General features: G+C 38.0%; 1 protein-coding gene across 1 annotated transcript in view; it reads right to left on the bottom strand.

Annotated features, from left to right (window-relative positions):
• The window catches only part of frk (fyn-related Src family tyrosine kinase), a 63,652-nt gene that overhangs the window by 38,038 nt on the left and 4,345 nt on the right, over positions 1 to 21,269 (bottom strand). The window contains exon 2 of the mRNA XM_061900368.1: positions 1,684 to 1,805. Within this exon, the coding sequence (XP_061756352.1) occupies positions 1,684 to 1,805 (122 nt within the window). The remainder of the gene's footprint in view (positions 1 to 1,683; positions 1,806 to 21,269) is intronic.

Genomic DNA, 21,269 nt, shown 5'->3' with positions numbered 1-21,269 from the left:
TCTCTTCCTCTGTCTGTACCTCTGATGAAGGATCTAGAGGTAAAGTAACTGAAACTTGTCAGGTAAAACAATTTTACCTTCCAAGCATGGATAGACAAACCTTGTTTGTAAAACAAGCTGTAAAGATTTCGGAAAAATGTGTTTTCATGCACTACAGTCCGAAAGACTATCAGCATAAGCCACTCGCCTCGAACAAAATAAAATTCTGTTTCGAACATGTGTGATAGGGTTAACATATTTTGAATGGTGTGTTTGCATGAAGTATTTTTATCCCGGTTAGGCCAGAGGTTGGCCTTATTCTTCTGCTATCTGAACTCACTATGTTCTCTGCTTGCTGTACATATCCTACTAAGTAAGACCTACACTGTTTCAATGTCCATTTTTGTTGATGCAATTGTTGATGACTGAAGTACTGATATCAACCAAAGCTCCTCATCCCACCCCCCGGATTGTAAATAATTCAATGTATATACTATGATGATTAACTTGTGTGATGACTGTATTATGCTGATAGTATATATTTGTACCATGAATTGATTAACGTGGACCCCGACTTAAACAAGTTAAAAAACTTATTGCGGTGTTACCATTTAGTGGTCAATTGTACGGAATATGTACTGTACTGTGCAATCTACTAATAAAAGTTTCAATCAATCAATCATGAATATTTGACAATAAAATCTACGGGTTTTAGAAAGTGCAGTGCACAACTCCGCACACAACAGCTGTAAATATACTCCTTCCCTCTTAACCACGCCTCCCGCCCCCAACCCTGCCCCACCCCTGACAACGCACCCCACCCCCCGAAATCGGAGGTCTCAAGGTTGGCAAGTATGCTGATTAGCCCTCCACACAAGTCAATAACATCAACAAAGCTCACCTTTGTGCCTTCACGCACAGCATGAAAAGTTTGGTGGACAAAATGAGAGAAAAAAGGAGTGGCATAAAACACGTCTCAGAAAGTTGGAGAAAGTTGTAAATGTAAACAAACTACAGTGAAATTAGGAGGACAAAACGGCGCTCCCCAAATAGTCTTTAATCACTGACACGTGCAATATAAAACAGTGTGATTTCTAACAATTAGGGAGGTTTGTGTCATATATGTCCTTCTACAGAAACCACAATAAAACAAAACATATTTTTTCCAATACTTTTTACATTTTCATACATTTTTGAAAAAGCTCCAGAGAGCTACGAGGCCAGGAATAAAGATGCGGCTCTAGAGGTAGGGGTTGCCGACCTGCGGGTTAGGCTTTTAATCCGATTAGCCCTGCGATGAAGTGGCGACTTGTCCAAGGTGTATCCCGCCTACCGCCCGAATGCAGCTGAGATGGGCTCCAGCGACCCCCCGCGACCTCGAAAGGGACAAGCGGTAGAAAATGAATGGATGGATGGCTAAATGTGTCCTTGTGTACATAGCTAATGACGAGCGTGGAAATGTATCGTCCCGACAGAGCGCAACGCCAACACACTGTGGAATTTAAGTTCAGGTCTCCATTTCTCACTGCCTTAAATATGCATTAGCAGTTTAAGAGTTTGCACACAGATGCGCACACATTCTCCCGCCAAATTGTTGTTGTTTTTTTGACAAATCACATCATTGGTGTGCAAAGTTACTATTTTGTAGGTATTCTATAAATATTGAATTATTTCACAAGGGGAAAATAATAGATTGTTTCTTACGTGAGATGGACAGGTCTCCTTTCTGGGTTTCACATTTTCTGACAAGGAAGGCTCCATTGCGGTTCTTCCCAAATACTAGCATCTTCTCTGCATCAACCCTTTTGGTGTCCGGAAAATACCATCTGTACATGGAAAGGGAAAACATCAAAGTTGGCCAGAAACCCCAAACTGCCCTCCATAACATGGACCCAGGAACAGTCTGATGGTTCATTTCGTCTGAATGCTGCCCGAGTGGTTTGGTAACAATGGATGCAACATCGCAAAAACATAAATTTTCTTAACATGATCTATCATCATTGAATCACTTTATCTGAGAATCATTCAATCATTTATTTACCTCTGCTTAGAAATTGGGGGGAAAAGATGTATCGAGACGCAGATGTAAACCATTTTGAATCGCTTTAGAAACGTCACATAATGGAAGCAGGGAATCAAGTTGTGAAGTGCAACACCTGCTGGACAAGCATTGGGTCCCTTTCCAATACAGGAACTTTCCCATTTACCCAGATAAATCAAAATACCAGCAAATTCCACCAGAAACTAGCCTGTTAAATATGTTCCATCGGAGGAGATTGGAGTTCTTACTACCTGTTAGGGACTTTGGATAGTTCATAGAAAGAACATAGCTGGGGCCTTTTTAATTTTAAAAAGTTCTTGTGTATTTCTGTTACAAGCTTCTTCACGACTTTTGAGTTGCAGAACCATTTGTGGAACACTCCTGCAAGTACAAAACCCAAAACCAGTGAGGTTGGCACGATGTGTAATACGTAAATAAAAACAGAATACAATGATTTGCAAATCCTTTTCAACTTTTATTCAATTGAATATATTGCAAAGACAAGATATGTAATGTTCGAACTGAGAAACATTTTTTTTTGGCAAATACTGAATAACTTAGAATTTAATGGCAGCAAAAAATTGGGAAAAAGTTGGCAAAGGGGCATTTTTACCACAGTGTTACATGGCCTTTCCTTTTAATAACACTGGGTAAACGTTTGGGAACTAAGGAGACACATTTTTTAATCTTTTCGGGTGGAATTATTTCACATTCTTGCTTGATGTACAGCTTAAGTTGTTCAACAGTACAAGGTCTCCGTTGTTGTATTTTATGCTTCATATTGTGCAACACATTTTCAATGGGATACAGGTCTGGACTACAGGCAGGCGAGCTTAAAACCCGCACTCTGTTACTATGAAGCCACGCTGTTGTAACATTGTCTTGCTGAAATAAGCAGGGGCGTCCATGATAACCTTGCTTGGATGGCAACATATAATGCTCCAAAACCTGTATGTACCTTTCAGCATCAAGGGTGACGTCACAAATATCTAAGTTACCCATGCCTTGGGCACCAATACACCACCATACCATCACAGAGGCCGGCTTTTGAACTTGGAACGATCCGGATGGGTCTTTTCCTCTTTGTTCCGGAGGACACGACGTCCACAGTTTCCAAAAAGAATTTAAAATATTGACTTCTCAGTCCAAAAAACAAACACTTATCCACTTTGCATCAGTCCATCTTAGATCAGCTCAGGCCCAGCGAAGCCGGCAGCATTTCTGGGCGTTGTTGATAAATGGCTTTCGCTCTGCATAGTAGAGTTTTAACTTGCAATTACAGATGTGCTGACTGTGATTTTCTGAAGTGTTCTTGAGCCCATGTGGTAATATCATTTACACACCGATGTCGATTTTCGATGCAATACCGCCTGAGGGATCCAAGGTCACTGGCATTCAATGTTACGTGCAGTGATTTCTACAGATTCTCTGAACCTTTTGATGATATTACTGATTGTAGATGGTGACATCCCTAAATTCCTTGTAATATCCTGTTGAGAAATATTGCTCTTAAACTGTTCGACAATTTGCTCATGCATTTGTGTCCATCGGCCCATGCTTGTTTGTAAATGACTGAGCATTTTATGGAAGCTGCTTTTATACCCAATCATGGCCCCCACCTTTTCCCAATTAGCCTAGTGACCTGTGGGACTTTCCAAATATAAGTGTTTGATGAGTATTCCTCAACTTTCTTAGTCTTTTTTGCCACTTAAACCGGCTTTTTTGAAACATGATGCAAGCATCAAATTCTAAATGAGCTAATATTTACAAAAAAAAAAGTTTTCCAGTTCGAACGAAAAGTATCTTGTCTTTGCAGTCTATTGAATTGAATATAGGTTGAAAATGATTGGAAAATCATTGTATTCTGTTTTTATCTACTATTTACACAATGTGCCAACTTTACTGGTTTTGGGTTTTGTAGAAGGACGCTAAATCACAAAAAATAACTAGAGAGCAGCAGCTTGTCAGCGTACTAGGGGTGTAATGATTTGTTTTAACGATTTGATTCAGTATTTTTGGTTGCAATTACGATTCAGGAAAATCTTATTTTTTTTAAGAACAAAACGATCCAAAATGATTCATTGAGTTGAAATCTATTCAGTAATTTTTCATAAAAAAATTAATAAATTAACCAGTGTGACTATTAAATAAATACTGCATACTGGAGTTGAAATTTCCTATAATCCTGTTATCTATTGTAAAGGAATTAGATATGAAAGAATTATGGATAGTGGGGCTGCAACGATTAGTTGACATTGTTGACAAATGTCAACAATAAAATTTGTCTCTGACAATAATATTTGTTGACAATAGTCGAGATGACATCACTTATTTTTTTCGCCAGTGATAACATGTAAAGTGTGAGCACATTTCCTCTTATTCTTATTAAAAAAAATTAATACCTTGCTTACTTTGCTAAGCGGACTTTGTTATTATGGCTGTACGTCTGTGATACGCAAGCTTTTAAAGCGGAGGCATGGTGTCGTACCTCTGGAAGGCGGACGAGGCCTCAGTAAGAGTGTTAGCCTACACTTTGCTAGCAAGCTAACAAATGCGATACGAAGTTGTGTGAAAAATAACTTCAACTATCATTTTCGCCAAAGTCGGTCAGCTAAACTTGGTCAACATCAATTTGAGTACTTTTTAAAGCAGCTTCAATTTGCAATGCCGTAAAAAAGGGCACAACTTACTAGGGGTGTGCCAAAACATTGATACAATGATATATCGCGATATTTCCTCTTGCGGCATTTTATTGATACACGGGCGTCAAATATCGATATTTATAAAAGTAAACATACAGCCGTTTTAAACAGATTCGCCAACAAAAACCTGTTTGATTTATGGAGTCACTACTTCGAGCCTCCACATTACGGCGCTCTAGCGCAGTACTCTAGAGTACTCTAGTAGAGTACTCTTTGAAAGGAAAGAAGAAGAAGAAGAAGAAGCATCAGCAGCAGATGGAGGGAATGGCGCAAAGCGGAGGAGCGAATAGCAGAGAAAAACGTGAAAGATGCACCGGCGAATTTTAAATCCAAAGTCTGGGCCCACTTCGGCTTTTACTATACAGACAATGGAACAACACTTGATAAAGAGTTCGCAATCTGCAAGAACTGTCTCGCGAAGGTCAAGTACACGGGCAACACAACGAACATGCACAGCCATCTTGTCCGCCATCATCCTGAGCTTGCCACGGAGGAAAGGGCTAGTAGCGACGCTAATGCTAACGTTTCTGTTAGCCAGCCTACAATCAACACCGTATTTAAAGCAAAGCTCCCTTCTGCACCCCCCAGGGCTGCGAGTATTACAAAGTCAATTGCTTGCTTTATTTGTAAAGATCTTAGACCATATAGTACCTTAAAATGTGTTCTCAGGTTTTCATAAGACCACCCAGTTGTTGATATGCACTGACTTAAATGTTTATTTTTTTTATACAATGAAGTGCTAGTTTTCATCAAACAATTTGATTTTAATTGTTAAGCACTGATGTGTCCATGATTACATAGAAGTTCAGTAGCACTGAAATGTATATTTTCTGCATTCATTTTGTTTTTTTTAATAATTTTAATTAGCACAGACAGAAAATATTTTGGTGAAGTGGATTCAATGCAGTCAATAAATTTTGAATTTCTTCAGTGACACTGAAATCATGATGAATCGTGGATGAAATTTCTTTCAATACATCGATTATCGCATAATCGTAGTATCGTGATCTCATCGTTATCGTGGGCAAAATATCGTGATATTATCGTATCGCAAGGTACCTGATGATACCCAGCCCTACAACCTACTCAGTGGCCTAGTAGTTAGTGTCCGCCCTGAGGTCGGTAGCTTGTGAGTTCAAACCCCAGCCGAGTCGTACCAAAGACTATAAAAATGGGACCCATTGCCTCCCTTCTTGGCACTCAACATCAAGGGTTGCAATTGGGGGTTAAATCACCATAAATGGTTCCCGGGCGCGGAACCGCTGCTGCCCACTGCTCCCCTCACTTCCCAGGGGGTGATCAAGGGGATGGGTCAAATGCAGAGGACAAATTTCACCACACCAAGTGTGTGTGACACAATCATTGGTACTTAAACTTTAACAATAACAACACGAACCGCGTGCTGAAACAAACACACACAGACAGACAGGCACCAATGCGGTATCATAAGATTAAACATACAATCTATTAAATATCCAACTAGGACTGGGCGATATATTTATATATCACGGGTTTGTCTCAGTGAGATATAGAAAATGACTATCTCGTGACATTCGAGTATACATTCTCACGCAGTTGCTTTTAGCTGGGGGCATTACACTGCATGCGTTTCCCACTCTCTTGTCTGTCGTCACAGACACGTAAACCAAGCGCACCTTCTTACACATGCCACGTGTGCAACGTCACACGCTCCCGCGGAGCAGAGAGGTAGCGACATGGTAATGTGAGGTGCGGGTGGTAATACGAGAGAGAGAAGGTGCGAATCTGGTAACAAATGGGATCCATCGTCCGGCGGTGGTTTGGCAGGAATATGTTCAACATTTATGCGGCAAAAGCGTTGCTACAAAAAGTAGCAGCACTGCCAATGTAGCATCATTTGAAAAGTCACTCACTGGAGAATGAGGAATTGTTGAAACAGCATGTCAACATATCCGTTCGGTGCCACACCAACAAAATGCTGAAGCAACTATTTCCAGATCAACAAAAAAAGTCAACGAAAAAAAAAGTCAACAACAGAAGGAGATGACGTCCGCAGGAACCTATTATGCAGCTCATTTTTATTCGACAGTTACTGAAATATCTTGTGTGACATCATGCACAAAAGTGCACTTAATTTTTTTTTTTTAACTATTGTAGAGGTGTTCTGTACAAAAAGTACACTTTAATTAGTGTTGTTTTGATGTCATCTAGGTGACATCATTCACAAAAGTGCACTTATGGCTTGTTTTAAAATGTCTCTGACAATCTTGCACTTTCTGTTTTGAAATGACATGAATGTTTGTGCCACTGCTTAATAACTGTTTAATACATACAGTTTTGATTAATTGACTTAGTTGTGAATTCCCTCTCTGCATGAAAGTAAAAAAAAATCAAGCATATATTAATGCAGTATGAAGAAGAATGTTTTAATGTAGACACATAGAATCATCATACTGGTGTGATTATATACATCAAGTGTTCATTCAAGGCGAAGACTAAATATCGAGATATATATCGTGTATCGTGACATGGCCTAAAAATAGAGATATTAAAAAAAACACCATATCGCCCAGCCCTATATCCAACATTATTAATAATCAAAGATCCAATTCAACACATTGAGTCTATTCAGGTGCTAAAACTGCCAAGAGTTAATCAATAGTCAATATACCAGTGTGCAGCTTTTTAAACATCATCACAAAATGCTTTATTTCTTTTGTTGTTTGTTTTTATTGCTGCTATTTTAACTATTTTTCAATATATAATCAAGGTTAATTGTTTTTTTTGTTTTTTTTAGCATTTTACCTTTGTTTTTTTTCCAAATGGATATTTTAATAGTCATTTGATTTTTTGTAACAGCTGAATGAGCAGCACAGTTACAGTGAAAATAAATATTAATTAAAGTCATCTTTGTCGATTGTAAGCACATGCCTAAAATAACTCAAGCTGCATTTAGAAGTCGATGGGAAAAAAATAGCCATTAAATGTATACGCTTGATTATCCGACTAATGGTTAAGATAATTGTTGACTAATCGACTATCAAAATAATCTGTAGTTGCAGCCCTAAAGGAAACAATGAATGACCAATGCATTCACATATTCCATCCATCTATTTTCTACCACTTGTCCCTTTCGGGGTCGCGGGAGCCTATCTCAGCTGCGTTTTGCGCGGAAGGCAGCGTACACCATGGACAAGTCACCACCTCTTCGCAGGGCCAACACATAGACAGACAACATTCACACAACATTCACATCTTATTTGAACAAAAACACTTTAAGTTGCATTAACGAGAGCATTTTTTTTTCTCCTCACATTTTAAACATCCATGCAATTTTCAATAAAACTACAGGAACCAACTTCTCACGGAATTCAATAGATTGTTTGTCTTAGAAGACTATTCGCCTCTCATCCTCATCAGTTCATGCTAACAGACTAAGATTGGTCACATCGAGTCCTAGATTTAGATTAGTCAAATCTAGTCTAGCTGCTGGTGCGGAAAACCCCAATTATTTTTACTGCAACACCAGGAGAGTGTGTCTGGGCAAAGAAGTTTCCGTCCTATCGTAATGAGGAAAGACAACTGTTGATGCAAACGAGACATCCTACTGTCAATGCCAATGACAGTCGTTAAGGTTGAATCTCCCCTCGTTAGCATTGAGGTATTGTGTGGGAGAGCAATCGCTGTGGATCAACCACTACCAGCTAAAAATTGTTGGAATTACCCACGTTAGCAGTCTATTTAGTTGTAAAGGAATGGCACAATTGGCATAAAGGAGCATCTGTGGCTAGAATGTTTCTAACTCCATTTATTTTAGGAATGGTTTTAAGGACAGTGTTGTATGTTGGAGAAAGGTTGTGCCACTTCTTCTGTTCAGGGATGGTTGTACAATCTTGATGTAGATGGCTTCCTTCACTCTTCTTTCATACCATCAGTCTTCCCTGTCCAGAATCTGTATATTTTTGTCTTCAAAGGAGTGCTTTTTCTCCTTGAAGTGCAGGTAGACAGCTGAGTTTTTTTGGCCTGAGAAGTTTGCCTGTCTGTGCTGTGCCATGTGTCTTTAGTGCTTGTTTTGTTTCCCCAATATGTGAATTAGTGCATTCATCATTAAACTGGATAACATACAACAGATTGTTTTTCTGGGTGTGGAGTGTCCCATCTTTAGGATGCACTAATCTCTGTCTTAGAGTGTTGTTACACAATGACCTCGATGAATAAGAACTGTCATAGACATACAGTAACCAACGTTTTAACAGTAGAATTACCCGCTAAAAAAAGTTCCTTGTCCCGGCCTTACAGTATCTGTTCACCACCTTGGCGTTACCAATGAAGGACAGTGTCCCAGCATGTGGAAGCATGTATGCCCTCATCCCTGTTGATGTGGTTGTCACCTAGCTTCCTAATTTCCACAGCCTCCTTGATCCATCTAACACAGGGGAAACCAACGCGTTGCCCGCGGGCACCAGGTAGCCCGTAAAGACGAGATGAGTAGCCCGCTGGCCTGTTCTAAAAATAGCTCAAATAGCAGCACTTACCAGTGAGCTGCCTCTGTTTTTTAAATTGTATTTATTTACTAGCAAGTTAGTCTCGCTTTGCTCGACATTTTTAATTCTAAGAGGGACAAAACTCAAATAGAATTTGAAAATCCAAGAAAATATTTTAAAGACTTGGTATTCACTTGTTAAAATAAATTCATTTATTTTTTTACTTTGCTTCTTATAACTTTCAGAAAGACCATTTTAGAGAAAAAATACAACCTTAAAAATTATTTTAGGGATTTTTAAACACATATACCTTTTTACCTTTTAAATTCCTTCCTCTTCTTTCCTGACAATTTAAATCAATGTTCAAGTACCTTTTTTTATTATTGTAAAGAATAATAAATACATTTTAATTTAATTCTTCATTTTAGCTTCTGTTTTTTCGACGAAGAATGTTTGTGAAATATTTCTTCAAATTTATTATGATTAAAATTCAAAAAAATTATTCTGGCAAAACTAGAAAATCTGTAGAATCAAATTTAAATCTTATTTCAAAGTCTTTTGAAGTTCTTTTAAATTTTTGTTCTGGAAAATCTAGAAGAAATAATGATTTGTCTTTGTTAGAAATATAGCTTGGTCCATTTTGTTATATATTATAACAAAGTGCAGATTGGATTTTAACCGATTCAAAACATGTCATCAAAATTCATAAATTAATCTTAATCAGGAAAAATTACTAATGATGTTCCATAAATTACTTTATTTTTTTCAAAAAGATTTGAACTAGCTAGTTTTTTTCATTTTTTTCAGTTGAATTTTGAATTTTAAAGAGTCGAAATTGAAGATAAACTATGTATCAAAATGCATTTTATTTTCTTCGTGTTTTCTCCTCTTTTAAACCGTTCAATTAAGTGTTTTTTTCATCATTTATTCTCTACAAAAAAACTTCCGTAAAAGGAAAAAAAATGTACAACGGAAGGACAGACAGAAATACCCATTTCTTATATATATAGATTTATTTATTAAAGGTAAATTGAGCAAATTGGCCATTTCTGGCAATTTATTTAAGTGTGTATCAAACTGGTAGCCCTTCGCATTAATCAGTACCCAAGAAGTAGCTCTTGGTTTCAAAAAGGTTGGTGACCCCTGATCTAATGAAAGTAACCCACATTTTAGCAGTAGAATTACCCGCTAAATAAAGTTCCTCGACCCGACCATACACTATCTGTTCACCACCTTGGCGTCACCAATGAATGACAGCGTCCCAGCATGTGGAAGCATGTATGCCCTCATCCCTCTTGATGGTGTTTGCACCTAGCTTCCTAATTTCCATAGCCTCCTTGATCCGACTTTTGAATGTATTGTTTCTGATATAATAACTTCTCCTTGGCTGCCATGTTGTTGTTGCGTCATGTTGTGTTCTGGAGGTCAGTGCATCGCCGTAACTTGCTCCAGTGTCAGATCCATTGTGTATGTCGTGTCTTTTGTGGCTTAAAGTTGAGTTGTGGCTTCAAATTATTGTATTGGGTCATTTGTCTTTGTTGTGGCTTTTGCAATCGTGCTGTAGCTGAAAGCTGTTGTGTTGTAGTTTATTATATTGTCTTGTGGCGTTTGAGTTTGTTAGGACTTTCTCATAAACCAAAGGATTTTTCCTTTGATGACATCATAGACAGGCATATAAACTTAACATTTACCGTTCTTATTTTCAAAAGTGATAAAATTCATATATTCTGTCGTTCTTATTCAATGTTTAGTTTTTTCCAGTATTGATTAAATTGAACGATTCTCTTTTGAAATGATCTTGAATCAATATATCAATCAATCGTAAAACCCCTACAGAGTAAAACTTTACTGCTTAATGTAGGGCTGGGCAATATATCTATATACTCGATATATCGCGGGTTTGTCTCCGTGCGATATACAAAATGACTATATCGTTATATTTGAGTACACATTCTCATGCAGTTGCTTTTGGCTGCAGGCATTACACTGCATGCGTGTCCCACTATTTCTTGTCCCTCCTTCTCACAGAGGCGTAAACCAAGCGCACCTTCTCACACACGTTACGTGTGCAACGTCACACGCTCCCGCGGAGCAGACAGGTAGCAACATGGTAACGTTAGCTGTGATGCTAATGGTGAGGTGCGGGTGTAATACAAGAGAGAGAAGGAGCAAATCTGGTAACCGATGGAGGAAGAAATAAATCCCAAGAAAAACAGCACGGGATGCATCGTCCGGCAGTGGTTTGGCTTAATGCGGGAATATGTTAATCATTTATGCGGCAAAAGCGTTGCTACAAAAAGTAGCAGCACTGCTAATGTAGCATCATTTGAAAAGTCACACGCTAGAGAATGAAGAGTGCTTCAAACCCCGCTTGTCAACATCTCCGGCCGGTGCCACATCAACAAAATGCCGAAGCAACTATTTCCAGATCAACACCGTGTGAAAAAAAAGTCAACAACAGAAGGAGATAACGTCCGCAGGAACCTATTATGCAGCTCATTTTTATTTGACAGTTATTGAAATATCTTGTGTGACATCATGCACAAAAGTGCACTCTATTGGTTTTTAAAGGCCTACTGAAACCCACTACTACCGACCACGCAGTCTGATAGTTTATATATCAATGATGAAATAAATAACATTGCAACACATGCCAATACGGCCTTTTTAGTTTACTAAATTACAATTTTAAATTTCCCGCTGAGTTTCTTGTTGAAAACGTCGCGGAATGATGACGCGTATGATGACGCGTGTGTGTGATGTCTGGAGTTGGAGGGGACATATTAGCGCAGCACCACTTGCGGCTAAAAGTCGTTTCTTTTCATCGCGCAATTACACAGTATTTTGGACATCTGTGTTGCTGAATCTTTTGCAATTTGTTCAATACATAATGGAGAAGTCAAAGTAGAAAGATGGAGGTGGGAAGCTTTAGCCTTTAGCCACACAAACACACAGTGTTTCCTTGTTTCAAATTCCCGGAGGTGAAGCTTTACTATGGATCAGAGCGGTCAAGCGAACATGGACCCCGACCACTTGTCAACCAGCAGGTTTCGGTAAGAAAATTGTGGTAAAAAGTCGCCTCTTACCGGAGATCAGCGGAGCTTCTGTCGTGCTGCTGCTGCCGTGACTAATTCCCTCAGAGACTGGTGTCAAGACACCCGTGGACACACCCCTCCAACTATCAGGTACAATTTAACTCACTAAAACACTAGCAACACAATAGAAATATAAGGGATTTCCCAGAATTATCCTAGTAAATGTGTCTAAAAACATCTGAATCGCTCACAATGCAATCGCCTTTTTTAATTTTTTTTAAAACTTTATTTTTTTTCTAGACCTTCGCTATCAATATCCTCAGCCACAAATCTTTCATCCTCTTTCAAATTAAATGGGGAAATTGTCGTTTTCTCGGTCAGAACAGCTCTTTGTGTTGGAGGCTCCCATTTTAAACAATGTGAGGATGTGAGGAGCCCTCACACGGGTGACGTCATCGTCTGCTACTCCCGGTAAAGGCAGGGCTGTTTTATTAGCGACCAAAAGTTGCTAATTTTATCCTCGATGTTCTTTACTAAATCATTTCAGCAAATATCGCCATATTATATTACCATGAATTGATTAACGTGGACCCCAACTTAAACAAGTTGAAAAACTTATTCGGGTGTTACCATTTAGTGGTCAATTGTACGGATTATGTACTGAACTGTGCAATCTACTAATAAAAGTATCAAACAAACAATCAATCAATCAATCAATCGCGAAATGATCAAGAATGACACATAGAATGGACCTGCTATCCCCGTTTAAAGAAGAAAATCTAATTTCAGTAGGCCTTTAACTATTGTAATGGCGTTCTGTACAAAAAGTGCACTTATAGCTTTTTTTAAAATGTCTCTGACAATCGTGCACTTTCTGTTTTGAAATGACATTAATGTTTGTGCCAAAGCTAAATAACTGTTTAATAAACATATTTTTGGTCAATTGACTTAGTTGTGATTTCTCTCTGCATGAAAGTTTAAAATGAGCATATATTAATGCAGTATGAACAAGAATGTTTGAATGTAGACACATAGGTGTGATTATATGCATCAAGTGTTCATTCAAGGCCAAGGCAAAATATCGATATATATTGTGTATGGTGACTTAGCCTAAAAATATTGATATTAACTAAAGGCCCTATCGCCCAGCCCTAGCTTAATATGTAACTACAAATTAAAGTGTCTCCAAATTTTCGCCTTTTCCGATTGTTGTGGCCTAATATGCGAATTCGAGGCAGCTTTTTCAAGGTGCGTAAAAAGTTTAGACCTATTTTTGCGCCAACTTCTGATTTCACTAATTTGTTATTAATGTTTTACATGTTCTTTGTAACCTCAACTCTAAGGAGCACAGGGTTTGACATCAATTTTAGATTATATCCAGGAATTGAGACACTTTTTTAAATTACTAATTTTGTGAGAGTTTTTCCAAAATATTGTAATGAAAGTTAGCGTTTTTTAGATGTGGAAGATTGTGAATGTTAATATAAATCGTAATTTTTCCTTCGTGTAACTATATTAGGGACTTTTGTTAAATAATAAGTAATTATTAGACAAACATAAAGAACAAAAAGACTTGAGAAAAGTATCTTGGCACACAAAAAATGTACAAATCAAGTACAGCAACAATCTTGAATGAGAATGTCTCAAAAATTTAACCTTCACATTAGACAAGATTAAAAAAAGGAAGTCCTAAAATATTCAGCTTTTTTTTGTTTTCTGTCAAACCTTAGATCGTGTCTCAAGAAACGATGAGATCAGATCTATATCAAGTATATGATTTGCCTGAAAAACTGGACAGGACCAAAATAAAAAAAATAAAATAAAAAAACAATGATATCAAATTGCTTCGTTCACCGAAACATTTTTTCAACATGTAGACAACCAGTAAAACAGGTATATAGCCAAGAAGCTAGACATTTAACAAGAGCATACCTTTCTATTGACAATTGTTTGGAGTGTCTTAAGCACTCCCTCGGCAAAGCCTTGTGTTTGGACAAAATACCTACATACAGTATATTCAACAACCTATTTGCAAACAGATGACCAGAACATTAATGATTCATGTCTATAAACCTTCACTTCAGAAATGATCAGAGGACATATTTAAGTCCCACTTAAAATACTGAAGGACAGCTGTGACGTTCTAAAAGGCAGTTGTTAAACATCAACCTCAGGGCCTTTGACAATTATTAACTTTTTGGGAACGTTCTCTAGAGGCGGACAACTCGATACAAATATCAATATCATTATACTATACCAGCATAATGAAATCACTGTATTTTTTGTTCAGTTATTGAAATATATTATTAGTATTTAAATATTATTTACAAACTAAGGGAATAATTCCATGGACACAAGGGCAAAACGCCAAAGGTTATACGATAGATAATATCTGATATAAATGCTATAAATTCGCGGATGATAAAGGTTTTTAATACTATGGTGATAATGCAACTTGATGACCGGTTTTAGCTGTGTCCCGCAAATATGACAGTGACAAGAGAATAAACAGAGGCTGGCTTTTGAACTTTGCGCCTAAAACAATCCGGATGGTTATTTTCCTCTTTGTTCCGGAGGACACCACGTCCACAGATTCCAAATATAATTTGAAATGTGGACTCGTCAGACCACAGAACACTTTTCCACTTTGCATCAGTTCATCTTAGATGAGCTCGGGCCCAGAGAAGCCGGCGGCGTTTCTCGGTGTTGTTGATAAATGGCATTCGCTTTGCATGGTAGAGTTTTAACTTGTATTTACACATGTATCGATCAACTGTAGTTACTGACAGTGGTTTTCTGAAGTGTTCCTGAGCCCATGTGGTGATATCCTTTACACACTGATGTCGGTTTTTGACGCAGTACCGCCTGAAGGATCAAAGGTCCGTGATATCGCTTACGTGCAGTGATTTCTCCAGATTCTCTGAACCTTTTGATAATTTTACGGACCGTAGATGGTAAAATCCTTAAATTCCTTGCAATAGCTCGTTGAGAAATGTTGTTCTAAAACTGTTCGACAATTTGCTTACAAATTGGTGACCCTCGCCCCACCCTTGTTTGTGAATTACTTAGCATTTCATGAAAGCTGCTTTTATACCCAATCATGGCACCCACCTGTTCCCAATTAGCCTGCACACCTGTGGGATGTTCCAAATAGGTGTTTGATGAGCATTTCTCAACTTTATCAGTATTTATTGCCACATTTCCCAACTTCTTTGTCAAGCGTTGCTGGCATCAAATTCTAAAGTTAATGATTATTTGCAAAAAAAAATGTTTATCAGTTTTAACATCAAATATGTTGTTTTTGTAGCATATTCAACTGAATATGGGTTGCAAATGATTTGCACATCATTGTATTACGTTTATATTTACATCTAACACAATTTCCCAAATCATATGGAAACGGGGTTTGTAAATAAAGAATAGTGAACAACAGGCTGAATAAGTGTACGTTATATGACGCATAAATAACCAACTGAGAAGGTGCATGGTATGTTAACGTAACATATTATGGTGAGAGTCATTCAAATAACTATAACATATAGAACATGCTATACTAATAATTTCACACAAGTCGCTCCTGAGTACAAGTCGCACCCCCGGCCAAACTATGAAAAAAAACTGCGACTTATAGTCCGAAAAATACGGTACACACATACATATATAGACACACATATATACACACATACATATGCAGTATATACACATATACAGTATATACACATATATACAAATACACATATATACATACACACACATACAGTATATACATACCACACATGCCATGAATTGATTAACGTGGACCCCGACTTAAACAAGTTGAAAAACTTATTCAGGTGTTACCATTTAGTGGTCAATTGTACGGATTATGTACTGTACTGTGTAACCTACTAATAAAAGTTTCAATCAATGAAACAATGCACACATATATACTGTACATACACATATACACACAGTATACATACACATACATGTACACACATATATATATAGTATACATATACACATATATACTACTACATACTGTATATACATACATATACACATACACATTAGGGCTGGGCGATACGGACGAAAAAGTATATCTCGGTATATTTTTACTTAAACTTGATATATATCTCGATATATTTTCCGGTGGGCAGCATGGTGGAACAGGGGTAAGTGCATGTGCCTCCCTATACCAAGGTCCTGAGTAGTCCTGAGTTCAATCCCAGACTTGGGATCTTTCTGTGTGGAGTTTGCATGTTCTCCCCGCGACTGCGTGCGTTCCCTCCGAGTACTCCGGCTTCCTCCCACCACCAAAGACATGCACCTGGGGATAGGTTGATTGGCAACACTAAATTGGCCCTAGTGTGTGAATGTTGTCTGTCTATCTGTGTTGGCCCTGCGATGAGTTGGCAACTTGTCCAGGGTGGACCGCGCCTTCCGCCCATGTGCAGCTGAGATAGGCTCCAGCACCCCCCGCTACCCCAAAAGGGACATGCGTTAGAAAATGGATCAATGGATGGATATTTTCCGGCTAAAGTACAAAAATAAAGACATTTATTTTTGAGTGAGATTCACGGAAATTGAACCAAATGTCAACTGTACTGTAAACAGTCAGTGGCACTTTTATTAACCCAGTTAGTCAGGATGGGTATTAACAGCACAGAAAAACTGTTAAAGTAGCGCAGGATTACATTAAATAACAAATAAAATAGAAAAATATTATTTCTACGTAACATAAACAACTTAGCTGTGCAAATAATACAAAATGTATCAAACTCATATAAAAAATTAATTTAATTCCCAGTTGACGATATAATGGACCGTCACACATGTACTGTTCAGGTCAGCGCCAAGTAAGTGACTTGACTTAATTGTGTAGCTACAATCTTTCTCACTTCGGCATACATTTTTGGTAGCATTTCTCGTACAAAATATACCCGACTTGGCAACTAGAGAGCAGTTTTGTTGTGGGCAAACATGGTAAACAACTCAAATGAATGTTTTATACAGACACACACATTTGTCCAAATGTGGCCAAGTAAACATTGCGGGTTTCCTGGACATGGTCTACATCGCTAAAAGAAAAATCTAAAGAAGAGAATCCCTCTGCCATCTTCCACTTGTTTTTTTATTATACAAACCGCCTTTTTGAAAATTCCCTTTTCTCTTCTACGACTCTCTCGTCGTCATTTGGGATGTCTGTTGTGATTTCCATTACTGGTTCGATGACCCGCCCTATCCTGCCTCTGATTGGCCTGTCCCTAATGTTTTGCCCTAATCTCAACCAATCGTGACTCATCATAGTAAACCACCAACCAATCATGGATGTTCTTAAACGTGCAAGCACGTTTTAGAAGGAGGAAGGAGAGGGGTTTAGCAGCCAATGAGAGGGAGCGGGGCAAAATCAAGGAACACAACAAATAAGCAGTGTTAGGTTATTTTAACGAGAATTATATCAATATTACGATATTTTCATATGTATTTTCTTGATTAAAAATGCATCGATATATCTTCCAAAGTCGATATATCACCTAGTCCTAATAAACATACATATACACATTCAAATACATATACAATACTACACATATACATACAGATACACAGTTTTGGAGTTAACGCACTTAGTGTCTTTTTACGCATTGAAATCAGAAAGGACGCTAAAGTCCGGAAGTCCACGCGTCGGAAACGTTTTTTTGTTTAGTTTAATTTTTCGCTTTCCGCCGATGTTATGTCTACCGCATTTTCCAGATTATAAGGTTTAGCTCACCTAATATATAATGCATTTGAAGCGTTGGAAGGGGTGATACATTTCATACATCTAATATGTTAAGACATATTGGTATTGTGTATGATTATAGCCTATATAAATTACCATGTTGCAAGTGAATGAAGGGCATTCTTACTCAACAGCCATACATGTCACACTAAGGGTGGCTGTATAAACATCACCAACACGGTCATAAATGTGTGTCATATTGTAAAACCAAACTAATCAACAATGACAAACACATTTCGTGAGAATATAATACAAATACCCAGAATTCCCTGCAGCAACAACTCTTCCGGGACACTACAGTATTTTATGTGGTACAGGTTGTAATAAGTTTGACCAGTAGATGGGAGTCGAACATAAGAGATAAGTCTCAATGCCCATACATACATTTCCTACCGCTTATTCCCTTTGGGGTTGCGGGGGGCGCTGGTGCCTATCTCAGCTACAATCGGGCAGAAGGCGGCGTACACCCTGGACAAGTCGCCACCTCATTCCAGGGCCAACACAGATAGACGGACAACATTCACACTCACATTCACACACTAAGGACCATTTAGTTAGGAATGTCGTAGAGACATGATACAAAAACCTCTATGTAGGTCTGACTTAGACCTAGATTTCAAACACTGACCTCCTTCAGCAAAAATCAACAGGAAGTTGGCAAAACAAAATTTTCCTAAAAATGTAATTTTTGCCTCTTTGAGCTGTAATTTGACCCCCTTAAAATGCTTCAAAACTCAGCAAACTCGACACACACATCAGGACTGGTGTAAATTACAATCTAATAAAAAAAAAAAACTCAAAATTGCGCTCTAGCGCCCCCTAGGAATAAAACACTGACAAAACTGCTCTTGGGAAGAAAACACAGACACAACTGCTTGTAACTTCCGGTAGGAATGTCGTAGAGACATGAAACCTCTATGTAGGTCTCATTTAGACCTATATTTCATTAGTTGACATCCTTCAGCAAAAATCAACAGGAAGTTGGCTATTACCACTTCAAAACAAAAGTTTTGTAAGAACCCGTCACCTTTTTTCAAACATTATCTCCTCTGAGCGCATTAGTTGTGTCGGCTTCAAACTCGCACAGCAAAGAGATTGAACCCTTCTGATTAAAAGTTGCTCCGGTTTTGATTTTACGAGCCTTCAAAGAACTTCTGCGCTGCTGCTGCTGCCATCTCAAGATGGCCGCTTAAAAGCAGGAAACACCAGCATGACCACACAATGCAGAGAAGGTGGGGGGGGGGGAGTAAAATGTAAACGATGTCAGTTCTCGAGAGAAAGGACGCTTTCACTCAAATAAAAATACTTTTTATTTGAGTGTTTGTATATGCAAATCTTCCGTTTTTATTTGTTAAAGTTTTTGTTCTTATTTTTTACAACGAAAGACACGTTTGCTGGGAGCGTCCTGCCAGGTTTTGTTGACATCATGTTAATCAACTTCCGGTTGTCGTTGCTACAGTATCGATCGATCGATCACTCTGTCTTGAGCTCACAGGCCTACTGCGTCATGTGGCTTTAATGTGCGCGGTTTAATGTCTTAATTGCTGACACTGTTATGTGGTTATACTCGCACATATTGGGGTATGTCGTTATTTATCGGAAAATGACATTAGTGTATTGATTTAGTGTTAGCATTTAAGCTAGCTAGTGCTGTCGAGCTTCTCCAGTCTGTCAGTTTGGACTTAGACAACTTTTATTGATATATATAAATGGGAAATGTTCTGTGTTATCAATCACGGTTTTACAAATATTTTACAGTCTATTATTATAATTTTTATTGTTTCATCTTCAGTGAAGACTCTTGCTTTTGAAACCGTTTGCTTTGAAAGTTTCATTTCCGTTTCCGTTTTTATGCGCGTTGATGTTAACTTCCCTGCCACTTTAAAATATTTGAGGCAATATTGACTCCTAAATTTCTGTCTTTTTAAAAGAAGTGAACTGAAGTAATGTGGTAATACTGTAAATAAACTGTAGATAATAACACTGATCAATGTGACACCTGTGGATGTGAAATAAACACAATATGTAAATATTACTGACTAAATACTGTTGGGACTGAACCATATACAGTGATTCATTAGGATAATTGGGGTATGTATGTTCTATTAATGATGTTTTCATGTCTTTAAATACTGAAATATTTTCTTCAAATGGTGCTGTTTGTTAATTTTAGCATGTTAATTGGTGAAAAAAAAGGAGCCTTCGTCCCCCTGAAAATTTTTTCAGTCTTTTTGATTGTAGTCAAATCACATGTCTAAACCTTGTTGTCAATAAACACACGTGGAGACGGTGCTTCAGACACTGCATTAATACTGAAAGCTAAATTGTGCACTGTCCACTGCAGCATGTGAATGCAATGAAAAAAAATAAAATCTGAGCCAACCAGCTGTTAAAATGTTGTCAAGGTTAATGTTTTAGCCATTAAAGACCCTTCATTTCAAGATTTCAACTGTGATCGGGCTACAAACAGGTGGCTGACCTGTGCAGATGGGTTTAACTGCTATTGGTCAAATAATGTGAAATAACATTAATTTTACATGTATGCAATACCATTTAAATGTAATTATAGATCATAATAATAATAATAATAATGCAGTTTATGACATTAACTTTTTTTTTTGATGAAACCTAAGGTGAAAACAGACCTGCGGAATCAGCTACAAGGAGAACACCCGGCTGCCTGCCTGAGAACCGGACCTGACCCCAAGGACTTTCCTTCAGATAAGGCCTTGCACTATTTTTTTTCGGAAACCCCAAAAAATTAATTGCCCTATCAAAGGGTGCAAAGTCTGCAGGCAGTAGGAAACACATGGTTAAGTGTAGGGAGTAAAACTGATGGCAGTCTAAAGTTCAAGATTTTTGGAGTGGGCTTTAAGAGAAATTTTAGCTTTTATATTTTATAAGATCATATATTTTTTTGTAAGAACCACAATTAATAAATATATTTCAGTGAATAACTAATTGTTCAAATCTGTATATTAATATCTAAATAAAGTGTTGTAATTATATTCCTACTCCGCGTTCTTCTTGGTCATCACCGCCGCCGTAGCTGCCAATCCCCCGACCCCCCCGCCGCCTGACCTCACCACCACAAATAGATGCCTGACCTGTGGGAAACACTGTTGTTGCTGGACACATGACGGACTCTTAGGAGAAGAAGGAGTGCCGCGTGCCTGGCGACCCTTTTCTGTCGAGGACGTGAAGATATCTACCTATTCGGAATTATGACAACAGGACATCTGCTGACTGGAGTAAGCTGGTTTGTCGACAAATTGGAAGTTGCTGGCA

Source organism: Nerophis ophidion, linkage group LG05 (genome assembly GCF_033978795.1).
Source record: "Nerophis ophidion isolate RoL-2023_Sa linkage group LG05, RoL_Noph_v1.0, whole genome shotgun sequence".
Classification (NCBI taxonomy): Eukaryota; Metazoa; Chordata; class Actinopteri; order Syngnathiformes; family Syngnathidae; genus Nerophis; species Nerophis ophidion.
The sequence above is the reverse complement of the archived record's forward strand: the minus strand, read 5'-3'. Positions and strand labels throughout refer to the sequence as shown.